Raw genomic sequence first — 13,361 nt, 5'->3', positions numbered from 1 at the left:
CGGGGCCCCTCCAAGGAGAGCAGGCATGGCCCTGGGAGATGTGTCCCCAGGCAGCAATGCCAGGAGCTACCTTCTGAGTCTCCTCAGTGCAGGGGGTTCTGATGCTGAGGAGGGTAGACAAGAAGAGGAATCCCTTAGGGGTCACGGCAGCTCACAAGTTCACATAGCACTGCAACAGCAGTCTCCCTGAACCACACAGTGGCCTTGAAAGGCAGCAACGACCATTCTTAGTTTAGAGATGAGCGCTCAGACCCCGAGAGGGCCAATTCCCTTGCCCAGAGTAGAAGCAACATGATTTAAACCCAGTCTTTGGACTTCCAGTTCAGTACTCTTTTTGCTCTGCCACACTGTTTCTCACACCTGTGCACAGAGAACCCCAGGATGAGGCCAGGCAGGAGAGCTCTGAAGAGAGGCCCCAGCAGAGTCTGGGATGGGAGGAGGAGAGGACAGTCCATCAGGTATGGGAGGAGGTTGCCCATGGGGGTGACATTGGGATGGGCTGGAAGGCACCAGGCCTGTTCAGAGAATAGGGGACTTGCCACTTTGACTGAAGAACAGGAGGAGGCTTCAGGGAGGGCGCGGGGCGAGGCTAAAGAAGTGGAAGAGGGGGTTCTTCACTCTGCCAAATCAAGGAGTGTAATGGAAATTTATTCTAGGAGACAGTGGAAAGCCACTGAGGGTTATCAAGTGGGGAGCGGACCCTGTGCCAGGGGCCGTGGGGCAAAAAGACAGGTGGCCTCTGTCCATTCACACTCCCAGTCATTTCATGTTGGCCTCTGACCTCCAACCTCCAGGAGCTCGCAGGCCAGTGGCCAGTGTGGTCCATGCACATCAGGCCTGTGGAGTCTTTCTTGGTGCTGGGATCCCCTTGCACAAGGTCAATCTCAGGGAACCGTCTAGAGAGGGAAGGAGTCCTCTCAGCTGCAGCTGGTAAAAGAGATCGCCCCATCCCCTCCCCCGCACACCCTGAGTCTGTGCATCTAACCGCCTGAGGCAAAAAGGCCTCTGGGAGAATCTGGGAAAGCAGAGCTTGGGGTCAGGGGGCTGGAGGAAGGGAAGGGACATCACTCCAGAGGCCAGAGAACCCAAGGTGCCTGAAGGGGTAAGGGGGACAGCAGTGCCCATTTCATCCCAGGGCCCCTGGAACCCCTCCATGCTTTAGAGAACTTTCCAGAAGATGAGTGACACATTCTTAAGACCACTTGCTATCAAAACTCTAAGCAGAGGCTGCCTCTATAAAGAGCCAAGAACACTCTTATCTGCTGAGCCAGGCCTGGCTGCCCCCCCGCAGGCTTTACCAAAAAGGTACAATCATGCTGTCTGGCTCTTTGTCATCTAGAGTAGAGCTGGGGAACATACATCCCAACCCCCAGTTAGCTGTGGCCACACTGAAAACCTAGCCCATTATTACAGGACAGGACAGTCAGAATGAATCATTCTGGGGCAGGCAGAAAGTCTTCAATTAGGGGAATAGCTCAACACATATGTATCAGCTGGTGGGTTAAATGCATCTCTTATGTACAGTTCCTGAGGACAATTCTAACCTATCTGATTATCTCACAAGTTCTCATCTAGACACAACCATATATAAATAACAAAATTCACTATTCATTGCATTGTTGAACATTACTCATGTAGATGGTTCCTCTGTGCCATTGGTTAGAAACCCACTTTAAATGAGAACATGGGCAACACTTAAAAGTGGCCAAGTCATAATCCAGATGTGGAACTGGGCAGGGGAGAGGAAGGGGCACATGATTCAAAGGAGATGGGGCTGCATTTGTTTAGAAGGGCTCATGAGAATTTCTTAGGGTCCTATAATCATCTTATAGTCCATTCTTGATTATTACAGGAATGAGGTAGACAGAAGAAGGACTCCTCTTATTCTCAGAATAATCTAAAATGATGGAGAATTAAATGAACCAACAAACCCCTTACATCTGGCTTTGGCATGCTGTCAATGTTGATGCAATTCAACACACCCACCCTCTTTCTGCATCCCCTGTGCCCAGTCCCTCCCTGAGCTGGCTGCAGAAGCAGTCTGGGAGGCAGCTGGGCGGGGAGCCACCGAAAGCTATAACATGGATAACCCATTTGCTGAGATTCAAGGATCTGTCCCAAACTGGAAATATTTTCTCACAGGCAGCATAGAGAGGCACGCCCAGCTGTGCAGCCAGCTCATCTGCCTAGATGAATGGATGATATAAAAAGGTAGATAAATTAGGTTGTGCCTACAATTGTACCAGTGGTCAGGGAACTTGGCCCTATAACCAGAAAGACCAGCAGGCTGGGGAAGATACATTGTGGTCCTTTTCTTCCATTTCTGATCCCTTCTCTCAAAATGACTATATTTCAATTCTTTATCTTGGTCCACTTAGAAACAGAATTGCAGGGCAACAAACACACCAGCATTCTTCAGTGAAGGAGAGAAGGAGGTCTGGGAGCTTTTTTTTTTTTTTTTTTTTTAATTAATGGAGACAGGGGTTGGGACCAGCTGCAAGGAAATGTGTACCCAGGACACATCACTGCCAGCCTTACCATATGCTGTGAGATCACCGGGATCAGAAAGCGGAGCAAAGAGTTTCTCAGGAGCATCCTCTTCTCCCAGGACTGACTTTGGAATCACACCCAGTGGAGTCTGAACCCACCACTTACTAGCTGGTGACCTTAGGCTCTTTACTTAATCCGAGCTACAGTTTTCCCCTCATCTGTCCCCTGAATGCAACAGCATGTGTGCTTAGCCCAGTGCTCAGCACGCAGCCAGCAGTCAGCGAGGGGTCCACATGATGATTATTCATATGCCATACTAGACGGCTGGGGGTAGAGCAGAGAGAGCTGAGGACTAGGGCTCTGTCCAGCTTCGGAATGACAGGGAGGTGGGCTATGGAAACAGCAAAAAGCCACTTCAGGGCATGGGGGAAGCAAGCTTGAGGACAGGGGTGGAGTAGCCACCAAGGCTCAATGGCTAAGAGATGCCATCACACACATTCATTCAGGCCCAGCAAAGCCTGGAGACAGGACACACAGGCACATATACACGTCGGTAGCGTACCCACACCTGCACCCACGGAACACCTGTGTAGGTCCCACTTGTCCTTCAGACACTTACTTGCACACGTCTTCCCATCGCTGCGGAGCACGTGTCCCTCAGGACACTGACAGGCAAAGGATCTGTCCATGTTGACGCATGAGTATTCACAACCATGGTCACTCAGCAGGCAGTAATCCACCCCTGGAAAACCAAAAGCCAGGCAGCCCTTTATCAGTGAGACCTCTGGGCGACGGTGATGGGATCAAGTGACCATCATGCCCACCCCACCCTCCCTCGAAGGCATGCAGTCCCAGTGGACATCCCCACTATCTCCCGGAGCAGAGCAAGGGGCAGGGGAAGAGTGCCCAAGCACGACCTGTGCCCTCTGCAATCACATAGGTTTCACTCCTGGTGCAAACCTTCCCCTACGAGAGGAGCGTGCAGGGACTCACGGGAGCAGGTCTTGAGGTCCTCGTTGATGAGGAAGCCTTCTGAGCACTGGCAGACGAAGGACTCCTCCGTGTTCAGACACAGCTGCTCACAGCCATGGTCCTGCTGTGCACAGTGGTCCACTCCTGCATTTCACACATGTGAAAGCATAGAGGAGCTGAGGGGGCAACACCCCACCAGCAACCAAGATTGAAAAACAAAACCGGAGGCATAAAAAGCCACGGGGAAGGTGTCATTCTACCCCACGCCTCTGGCCCCTCTAGAAAATCAGCCTGGCTTGTTGGTTTTCTTTCCCTTTTCACCCAGGCTGGAGTGCAGTGGCGAGATCTCAGCTCACTGCAACCTCCGCCTCCTGGGTTCAAGCAATTCTCCTGCCCCAGCCTCCATAGTCGCTAGCTGGGGTTACAGGTGCCTGGCACCATGCCCAGCCTTCTTTCCCATTTCTTTGTTTAAAGAGTAAAGCATACAATCCTAACAGCTGGGAAATGCTGTCCCTGGTATTGATGACAGCAGCACTCTGCCAGGGCCATGGCGCACAGAATCCACCGTCTCAGGGCACCTCTGAGAGCAGGTGCAATTCCCATTTCACAGAGAGGAAAGTGAGGCTCAGAAGGGTCAAGGTCAAAGCCACACAGCTGATAGAGTAGTGCTTAGAATGCGGGTTCTGGCATCAAACCACCTGGATTCAAATCACACCTCTGCCACTTGCTAGCTACGGATGCTGGGCAGTCCCATGGCCTCTTTGCCATCGTTTCCTGATAAGTGAATGTGGATGTTGATGGTTGCTTTCTTTTGTTTTTCTTTTTTGAGGCGGAGTTTCACTCTTGTTGCCCAGGCTGGAGTGCAATGGCACAATCTCGGCTCACCGCAACCTCCGCCTCCCAGGTTCAAGCAATTCTCCTGCCTCAGCCTCCCTAGTAGCTGGGATTACAGGCATGTGCCACCAGGCCCAGCTAATTTTGTATTTTTAGTAGAGACGGGGTTTCTCCATGTTGGTCAGGCTGGTCTGGAACTCCCGACCTCAGGTGATCCACCCGCCTCGGCCTCCCAAAGTGCTGGGATTACAGGCGTGAGCCACTGCGCCCGGCGGATGGTTGCTTTCTTATAGGAACAGGGTGAGAATGAGAGGAGTTGATTCACGTACAGCGCTTAGAACAGTAGCTGGCATACAGCAACCACTTAATGAACACATTATTATTATCAAGTAGTGCTAAGAATTAGTTGTACCGTTTCGTTTCTAATTGAAAATGAAAAAGAATTGTCATTCTCAATGAAATCAATTTCTTTTTTTTACCCCCATCATCAGGACATCCGGATTAAAAAAACAAACCAAAGCCTGGGCCTGCATGTGTGGCCCATCCTGGCATCCGAATGCTGCACAGCTGGTCCCCCGGGCAGCAAGCGCCGAAGGCTAATGAACACACAGCTGTGGTGGACAGCTCCCACTAACAGCCCTGCAGGCTGCCTCCCCAGTTTCCCTGATGGAGAAAATGCACCTCCAGAGACTGGACAGATACTGGCGGCCTTGTGCAGGACTGCCAAGTGGGCCTCTTGACTCCCATAGAGCCTGGGACCAGTGCCTTCTGGAACATTCCACTGGTGGATGTACCTCCTGCGAACACTTGCTGGATCTTGGGAGATACATGCCTGTGTTCACATCCCGATGTTGCCATTTGCTAGTCACAGGACCCTAGGACAGTGACTTAATCTCTTTGTGTCATAGTTTCCCCTAATGGGGACAAAAATGTGGGTGCCTAGTAGGGTGGCTGTGAGGATGCAGGGAGTTTATACATGGAGGGTGCTCAGGGCATTGGCTGCAGAGTGAGTGCCTCAGAAGCGCTTGCTGTCTTTATGGCCTGGGCTCTCTGATCCCTCAGGGAAAGCAGAAGCCCATGGCTTTCTCTAAGAACTGCGAGACAGAAATGGCTTGGTTTGTACTTTGAGTTGACTAGATCCCAGAGAGACGGGAGGGTCCGGATCTCTTGTGGTCTGTCCTTAGAACTCTTCTGGCCCCCGGAAGCATGCTGGGAGGGGCAGTCAGGCCATGTCCCTGGTGATCTGTGTGGGCTCAGTCAGGTCAAGACCACCTGCCCTGGGAAAACTGCCAGGGCCATCAGCAGGCAGACCTAACACTCCAGGAAACAGGACACATACAGATCCATGGTCACCAGGGCATCTCCCGTCGAATGGGAGACCCGCTCCCTGATGGTCTCTCATGAGGACTCACAGACACGCAGAGGCAACACACAGCAGGCACTGACTTTGGCACCAACTTTCCAGTTCAAAAGCCCTTTGGCCTCCGAGATCAGTCCTTAGAAAGCCTTTACCGAGGCACTTTGTTCTCTCTGGACACTGGAGGGGCCCGCTTTCCTGAGGACTGCCCTGGACCTCTTATTTCATCTGGGAAACTTCCCTGCCGGCCGTGTGGAGCCCAGTGCTCAACAGCTGCATTGTCCTTACTCACAATCTATCTCTGTCTCCAAAGGGGAGCAGATGTGGAGCTTGCTGAGGGGAAAGGCACACAAAGGGCCCCTTCTGCATAGGCCATGTCATGGAGGTGGGGCCCTCTCCCGCATGCCAAGGGCATAGGGTCCATTGCCACACTCAGGCACTCCCACCCTGCTGGCCAGGACTCGTGGAGACGGTACCTCATAAAAAACCACGGAGCTGCCCAGCTGGCAGAGTCTGCAAGTTCCCATACATTTACATCATCCAGTGGAGCTTTGTTGTGGCTCTGACACAAGAAAATTAAGACAAGCTTTCTCAGAAAATCCCATGTTTCTTGATTCTGCCCTCAGGTCAGCCTCTGTAGCCCACTGCTTTCCAAGGTCTGTCCCCTCCAGCCTCTTGTCCCAGTGTGGCGCCAGGCACTGGCACTCTCACAGTCTCCACAACTGTTCCCCTTGATTGGAAGTTTACCCTGTGTCAGGCACCAGGCTAATGTATCGAAATGGCCCCGATTTCTCCCTATAAAAACCCTGCAGGAACAATATGACTATTAGTTTTGCTTTTTGTCATAGATGGGAAATCAAAGCATGGAGAAGTTAAATAAATTGCCCAAGGTCACACACATCTAGTAGGTGGGAGAGGTTGGATTTGAAATTAGGCCTGTCTGACCTAGTAAATGCGCTCAACAGAAAATACTAATATTAGTTGACATTTAAGGAGTGCTTATGCCTAGCAGCATTGTTCTAAGTATTTTACGCCTTTTTTTTTTTTCTTTGAGATAAAGTTTTGCTCTTGTTGCCTAGGCTGGAGTGCAATGGTGCAATCTCAGCTGACTGCAACCTCCGCCTCCTAGGTTCAAGCAATTCTCCTGCCTCAGCCTCCCGAGTAGCTGGGATTACAGGTGCCCGCCACCACACCCAGTTAATTTTTTGTATTTTTAGTAGATATGGGGTTTCACCATGTTGGCCAGGCTGGTCTTGAATTCCTGACCTCAGGTGATCCGTCCACCTTGGCCTCCCAAAGTGCTGGGATTACAGCATGAGCCACAATGCCCAGACTATTCCTATTAATTCTTTTAATCCTTGAAACCCAAGTTGGGTAGGCCAATAGTATTAATAGTCATATTCTATGGGTGATGAACCTGATGGACCATCAGGAAACCCCAGGGGCTCCAGAAATGACTGGTTGCTAGTGAGCCCGCCAGCGCCTGTGAGTGGACCCCACCCTCCATCAGCAGCCCACCCCTAGGGTACACTCACGGCTGCAGGTTTTGCCGTTGGGGTCCAGAGTGTAGCCACGGCGGCAGCGGCAGTAGTAGCTCTCCTCCGTGTTGACGCACTCGTGCTCACAGCCTGGTTTGTTCAGTGCACAGTAGTTGATCCCTGAGGGGAAGAAGGACAGACCCTCCTTCAGACTCTGGGCTTCTCCCAGGGCTGACAGCAGCCGCTCGGGGCTTCCAAGAACCCCCATGGAGAGGGCTGGTGGGTGCCACCTGCTGAGGTGAGCTGGGACAGATCATTCATTCGTCTGCCAACCAAGTGCCAGGCCTTGAGCTAGATGCAGGGATTTAATGATGACTAAGATGGAGGCCTTGCCTCAAGGGATGCAGGCTCTAGTGAGGAGTCAGGCAAGGACAGCAACTGTAAGACAATGCAGAGCACAGAGCAGGGGCCTCACTGAGTCCTGGGGTGAGAGGGTCTTCCAAGAAGAGATGAGGCCAACTGGAGGCCCCAGGGAGGAGGAGGAGTTCCATAAGTAAGGGAGCTCCACAGGAAGGAGAATGTGAGGACTTGAGGATAGCAAACACAAACGCCTGAGGGTGAGGGGACAAAAAACACAAGTGCTTGGGGACGAGAGGACAGTGAACACAAACGCCTGGGGACGAGGGGACAGTGGACGCGAACGCTTGGGGACGAGGGGACCGTGAACGTGAATGCCCAGGGACGGGGGGGACAGTGAACGCGAACGCCCCGGGATGAGGGGACCGTGAACGCAAATGCCCGGGGATGGGGGGGACAATGAACGCGAACGCCCGGGGACGGGGGGACCGTGAATGCGAATACCCCAGGATGAGGGGACAGTGAACACAAATGCCCGGGGATGAGGGCGAGAGGCATGCCTGGGGAGTTGTGAGGAGCTGGGTATGGCTGGAGCATGGGAGAGAGAGGAGGCTGGGAGGCAGAGGGAACTGGCCCACCTGAGCATGGCTGGTCGTGTGGGCTTTGCAAGCCCCAGGATGGATCGGCGAAGGCTCTAAACGGGTGACTGGAGGTGAGAATTTTGGTGGAGGTGACAAGGCCAGGGTTATGTCTTAAAGAAGACTTTGCAGTAGAGGTAGAAAGGTAGGCAAACTTCACTAAATCTTCAGGAAACCAGGTGAGCTATAGGACGCAGAGAAAACAGCTCCTGCTCTCCCGGAGCTTGCTTAAAAGAGAGCCTGGCACCTGAAGTATACCTGTGGATTCTCTAGCATTTTCCCTCTTTGATGGCCAAAGAGCAAGCCAAGGCTCAGTTGAGCTGAGCTGAACTGAGTCAATGGCCAAAGAGCTGAGAGCTGGGGTGAGGGCCACACTCCCCAGCCTACCTCCTTGCAAGAAAGATGGAAAAGCTAAGAAAATCCAGTCTCTCTCTTAAATTAACCTGATCACTAGGGCTCAAAGCATGTAGAGAGTTCTGTCTACAGTGACATCTGACAGTGACATTGGATGGCACGAGGCAGAATAAACAAAAGGTGATCTTGCAAAATATCCAGTTATTTAGGGAGGCAGGAGTTGGCAGTTCAATGAAGAAGGGTCCAAATGCTTCACCTTGCTCTGTTGAGATCACACTGGCATCCTATCATGGGACTGGAGGAGGCACATCTCTGATGCTGCCCCAGACTATTGCAATTCTGTCCTATGATAAGGTCACTCTATCCATGCTGTGTTTCTGCCAGCAGATGGAAACTGTGTCATAACCAGCAAATAAGCAATTCCTTTCCTGGTAGAAAATGCTAAAGCTGTAAGACCCCACATATAGCAGGCTCCAGGGGAGACGGAGAACTGGAAAAGGACACAAAATGAGCTTGTGGAGAGCCTTTATGAGACTCGCGTTGCAGGAAAAGGTCACCACCAACCTCACTGGATGGGCTGGATCAGTTTAACTGCACAGCATTGTTCTTTCTCTGGGGATGTGGCAGACACTGTTGGTTGTCTTGCCAATAACCATTACCCCATGACCCCCAAGCATGAGTCATGGCTGGTCTGAGCCAGCGTGGCAACCATGTTCTTCTTTGTCAGTTATTGGTCAAGGGGTGAGAATATGCCCTAGTTCTGACCAATGAAACAAAAGAAGTCTACTGGGGACCCTCAAGAAAAATTTTTCTTCCTGAAAAGACAAAGGTGGCCAGGAGCAGTGGCTCATGCCTGTAATCCCAGCACATTGGAAGGCCAAGGTGGGCAGATCACTTGAGGTCAGGAGTTCAAGACCAACCTGGCTAACATGGTGAAACCCCACCTCTACTAAAAACAAACAAACAAAAACAAAATTAGCTGGGCATGGGGGCACGCGCCTGCAATCTCGCTACTTGAGGCTGAGGCACAAGAATCGCTTGATCCCAGGAGGCAGAGGTTGCTGTGAGCTGAGATTGTGCCACTGCACTCCAGCCTGAGACTCTGTCTCAAAAAAAAAAAACAAAAAACAAAAAACAAAAAAACAAAGGTGTATGAAGAGAAACGTTTTTCTCTGTCCTCTGTCCTTTCTGCCTTTGAGTCTAGTAGTGTGAGGATATGATGCTGGGAGCTGCAACAACCATCTTGTAACCAAGAGGTGACAAGGATGAAGATGAAAATGCAACATGCTTTGCCAGAATAGAAAGAAAGAGTCTGGATTCTTGATAATATCACTGAGTCACTGAGCCATCCATAGAACCAACCACCTTTGGACTTGTTAGGTACAAAATAAATGTCCTTAAGACACCATTAATTGGATTTCCTGTTCTGTGTGAACAAAAAACACTATAATTGATACAGGGAAAATGATCTGAAATCACAAAGTAATGAATACATTTTATTCTTACCATGTATCTGCCCAAAAGTTATTTGACGAAGTTCACATCCACAAATCATTTGAAGATATGACACGTTACCCTCTTGCCTCAGTGGCTCCTCGCTGCACTGGCTAACCTCTATCTTCCTTCACAGTCAGCTCAACGTCATTTTGTCATCCTTTGTGACCTCCCAAATGAAGTCAGTTCTTTCTACAGGATCTCTCTTTCATTGCATTCATCACAATGGTTACGTAGTATATTTTGTATCTGTGATGGTTCAAAGTCTGTTTCTCTCACTAGATTGAGTTTCACAAGCAGGGACCATGCCATCTTTATTTTTCTCACTATTAGTGGCAATCTGATAGTAACTTTAGAAATGATAATCATAGCTGCTGCCATTTGTTAAACACCTGCTAAATACCAGATGCTGTGCCAGCCACTTTACAAACATAACTTCATTTGACCCTGCAAGATATGTGTGATTGTTATCCATATTTCAAAGCTGAGAAATTGAGGTATAGTGAGGTTAATAACTTGATCAAGACCCACTGCTAGTAAAAATGGAGATGTGAGTGGGACCCAGACCTGAGGGACCTCTCAAAGGGTCTTTGTTAAAGGATCCGGCTGGGCACGGTGGCTCATGCCTGTAATCCCAGCACTTTGGGAGGCCAAGGTGTGTGGATCACTTGAGGTCAGGAGTTCCAGACCTGCCTGGCCAACATGGTGAAATCCCGCCTCTATTAACAATACAAAAATCAGCCAGGTATGGTGGTACACATCTGTAGTCCCAGCTACTCGGGAAGCAGAGGTGAGAGGATCACTTGAACCCAGGAGATGGAGGTTGCAGTGAGCCAAGATCATGCCATTGTACTCCAGCCTGGGTGACAGAGCGAGATTCCACCTTAAAAAAAAATAATAAAAAAAAAGAATCTGTGAGGTGCCCTTCCAGGTGACTGGTGGCTGGAGCTTGCTTCATGCCCAGAGTATGAGCAGAATGGCTGCAGACAGAGTGCATGGGGAGAAGGCCACAACACGCATGGATGGCCTAGAAGAAGGGACATCACCTTGCTGTATCACTGACCCTTGGCGCTGTCTCTCTAGAACCCGCTCCCATGTGAGGAGAGGCAGGATATTGTTAGCTGTGTGCAGTTTCCATTCACCTACCTGACTCAGCAGCAGCCTCACCTGTGCAGGCCATAACTGAGTGCCAGGAAACAAGCCAAGAGCTTCGATGGAGAAAAATGAGATAAAACACCAGCCACAGACAGACAGACAAACACAGAATAGGAAGGGCCCGCAGTCTGGGGCCTGTAGGAATCACTCCATTACACCATCAGGGAAAGGGGAAATGATCTTTAGCCAACTCTCTCTTTAAAACCCAGCATTCAGCCACTGTGGAAAACAGCATAGCGGTTCCTCAAAAAATTAAATATAGAATTAACCATATGATCTAGCAATTCCACTTCTGGGTATACGCACCCAAGTTCAGAGCTGTATTAATAAACAAAAGCCAAAAGGTGGAAGCAACCCAGGGGTCTATCACAGGATGAACAAAGGACGATGTCTAGATACAATGGAACCTTATTCAGCCTTAAAAAGGAAGGAAATTCTGACACGTCCTACAGCTGAATGAACCTTCAAGACATTATGTCAAGCTACATAAGCTGGTTACAAAAGGACAAACATTCTGATTCCACTTATATGAGGCACCTAGAATAGTCAAATTCATAGACAAAAAGTAGATTGGTGGCTGCCAGGAGATGGAGGAGGGGGAGCTGGGGAATTATCGTTTAATGGGTATAGAGTTTTAGTTTGGGATGATGAAGAAGTTCTGAAGATTGAAGGTGGTGATGGTTACACAGTAATGTGCATGTGCTTAATACCACTGGACTATGTACTTAAAAATGGTTAAAATGGTACATTTTATGTTACATATATTTTGCCACAATAAAAAAGCCAATGTTGTCTTTAAGAAAAATTTATATTTACATATTTCAAAACAACATATTGTACACAATAAAAGTATACAATTTTTATTTGTCAATTTTAAAAAAATGCCAAAAAGATGTACAACTATGTTACATCAATTTTAAAAATATAAAAAGGAGTGCTCACTTCGGCAGCACATATAATAAAAATATAAAAAGAAAAACATTTTTAAAAAATTAAAATAAATTAGTAAACAATGTTTCAAGCAAGATTTTTTTTTTTTAAAGAATGATTTACACATAAGGTAATTCAACTGAAAAACATTTAGATTCTTAAAGAGGTTATCACCCAGCAATCTGGCCCACAACAATTCAAATACCACCCTTTTCGGCTGGGTGTGGTGGCTCAGGCCTGTAATCCCAGCACTTTGGGAGACTGAGGCGGGTGGATCACTTGAGTCCAGGAGTTTGAGACCAGCCTGAACAACATGGTGAAACCCCATCTCTACTAAAAATACAAAAACTAGTCAGGCATGGTGGTGCACCCCTGTAGTCCCAGCTACTCGGGAGGCCAAAGTGACACAATCACCCGAGCCTGGGAGACAGAAGTTGTAGTGAGCCAAGACTGCTCCACTGCACTCCAGCCTGGGCAACAGAAGGAGATTCTGTCTGGGAAAAAAAAAAAAAAACCTTCTCCAAATGGTTCTTTTTAGCAGAGTTTTAACAGTGGCTCTTTGCCTTCTCACCACCCTTTTGTCGTATTTCCTCATGTGTGTGCTTCTTAGATATTCACTCACTCACTTATTCATTCACTAAATATTTATTGAGGACCTACTGTGCATCCTGTATCTGGTACCATGATAGGTGCTCTGATGTGGCACCCACAGGTCAGGAGGGACACAACTTAATCGGGTAAGGCCCGAAGTGTCCACTAAAGCTCTGTGAGGTCAGATGACAGGACTGTCAGCAAACAAATCAAACGATCTTTCTGAGTGCTAACTTGTGAAAGAGTTGGAGCCCTGAGGAGGTAAGTTGAAACCATGAAAGATCAGTGACCCCAGGCAGTACATTTTGATACCAACAGAGTGCACAGATAATAAGTTTCAAAAAAACTGGAGAGGCAACAGGGTGTTAAGGCAGGAAGTCCTGTTCCTACAGTTTAGGAAATCCAGGTCCTGAGAAGTAGAAAGTAGCTGCTCAGAGACACATAACCAATATGAGTGACATTGCCAAGCCTGGACATCACGTCTCTTGGCTCAGTCAAACCTGTGGGCTTCACACCAATTCTTGAGAGTGCTCATCATGGTACCAGAATCAGGGATCCTGGAGTCCAGCAAAGGGGATAAACCACATCTGATTTGGCCCTAGGGCTCTACCTGGGCAGGAAGGGCAGTCATAGTTTCTGTGCTTTGCACTGCTGCCTTAATAATTCATGCCGTAAACTGATGACAGCACTCTCCAGGAGGAGAAATTGTGC

The 13,361-nt window shown here is 49.1% G+C and overlaps 1 protein-coding gene across 2 annotated transcripts in view; it reads right to left on the bottom strand.

The window, feature by feature from the left end:
* Positions 1 to 13,361, bottom strand: part of MATN2 (matrilin 2) — a 171,481-nt gene that overhangs the window by 26,212 nt on the left and 131,908 nt on the right. For both annotated transcript variants that reach the window (XM_033203596.1, XM_033203595.1), the window contains exons 8-10: positions 7,189 to 7,311; positions 3,484 to 3,606; positions 3,110 to 3,232 (exon numbers count right to left, since the gene is read on the bottom strand). In XM_033203596.1, the coding sequence (XP_033059487.1) occupies positions 3,110 to 3,232; positions 3,484 to 3,606; positions 7,189 to 7,311 (369 nt within the window). The remainder of the gene's footprint in view (positions 1 to 3,109; positions 3,233 to 3,483; positions 3,607 to 7,188; positions 7,312 to 13,361) is intronic.

This window comes from Trachypithecus francoisi, unplaced genomic scaffold, assembly GCF_009764315.1.
Source record: "Trachypithecus francoisi isolate TF-2019V2 unplaced genomic scaffold, Tfra_2.0 Lachesis_group7, whole genome shotgun sequence".
In the NCBI taxonomy this organism is placed as follows: Eukaryota; Metazoa; Chordata; class Mammalia; order Primates; family Cercopithecidae; genus Trachypithecus; species Trachypithecus francoisi.
The sequence above is the reverse complement of the archived record's forward strand: the minus strand, read 5'-3'. Positions and strand labels throughout refer to the sequence as shown.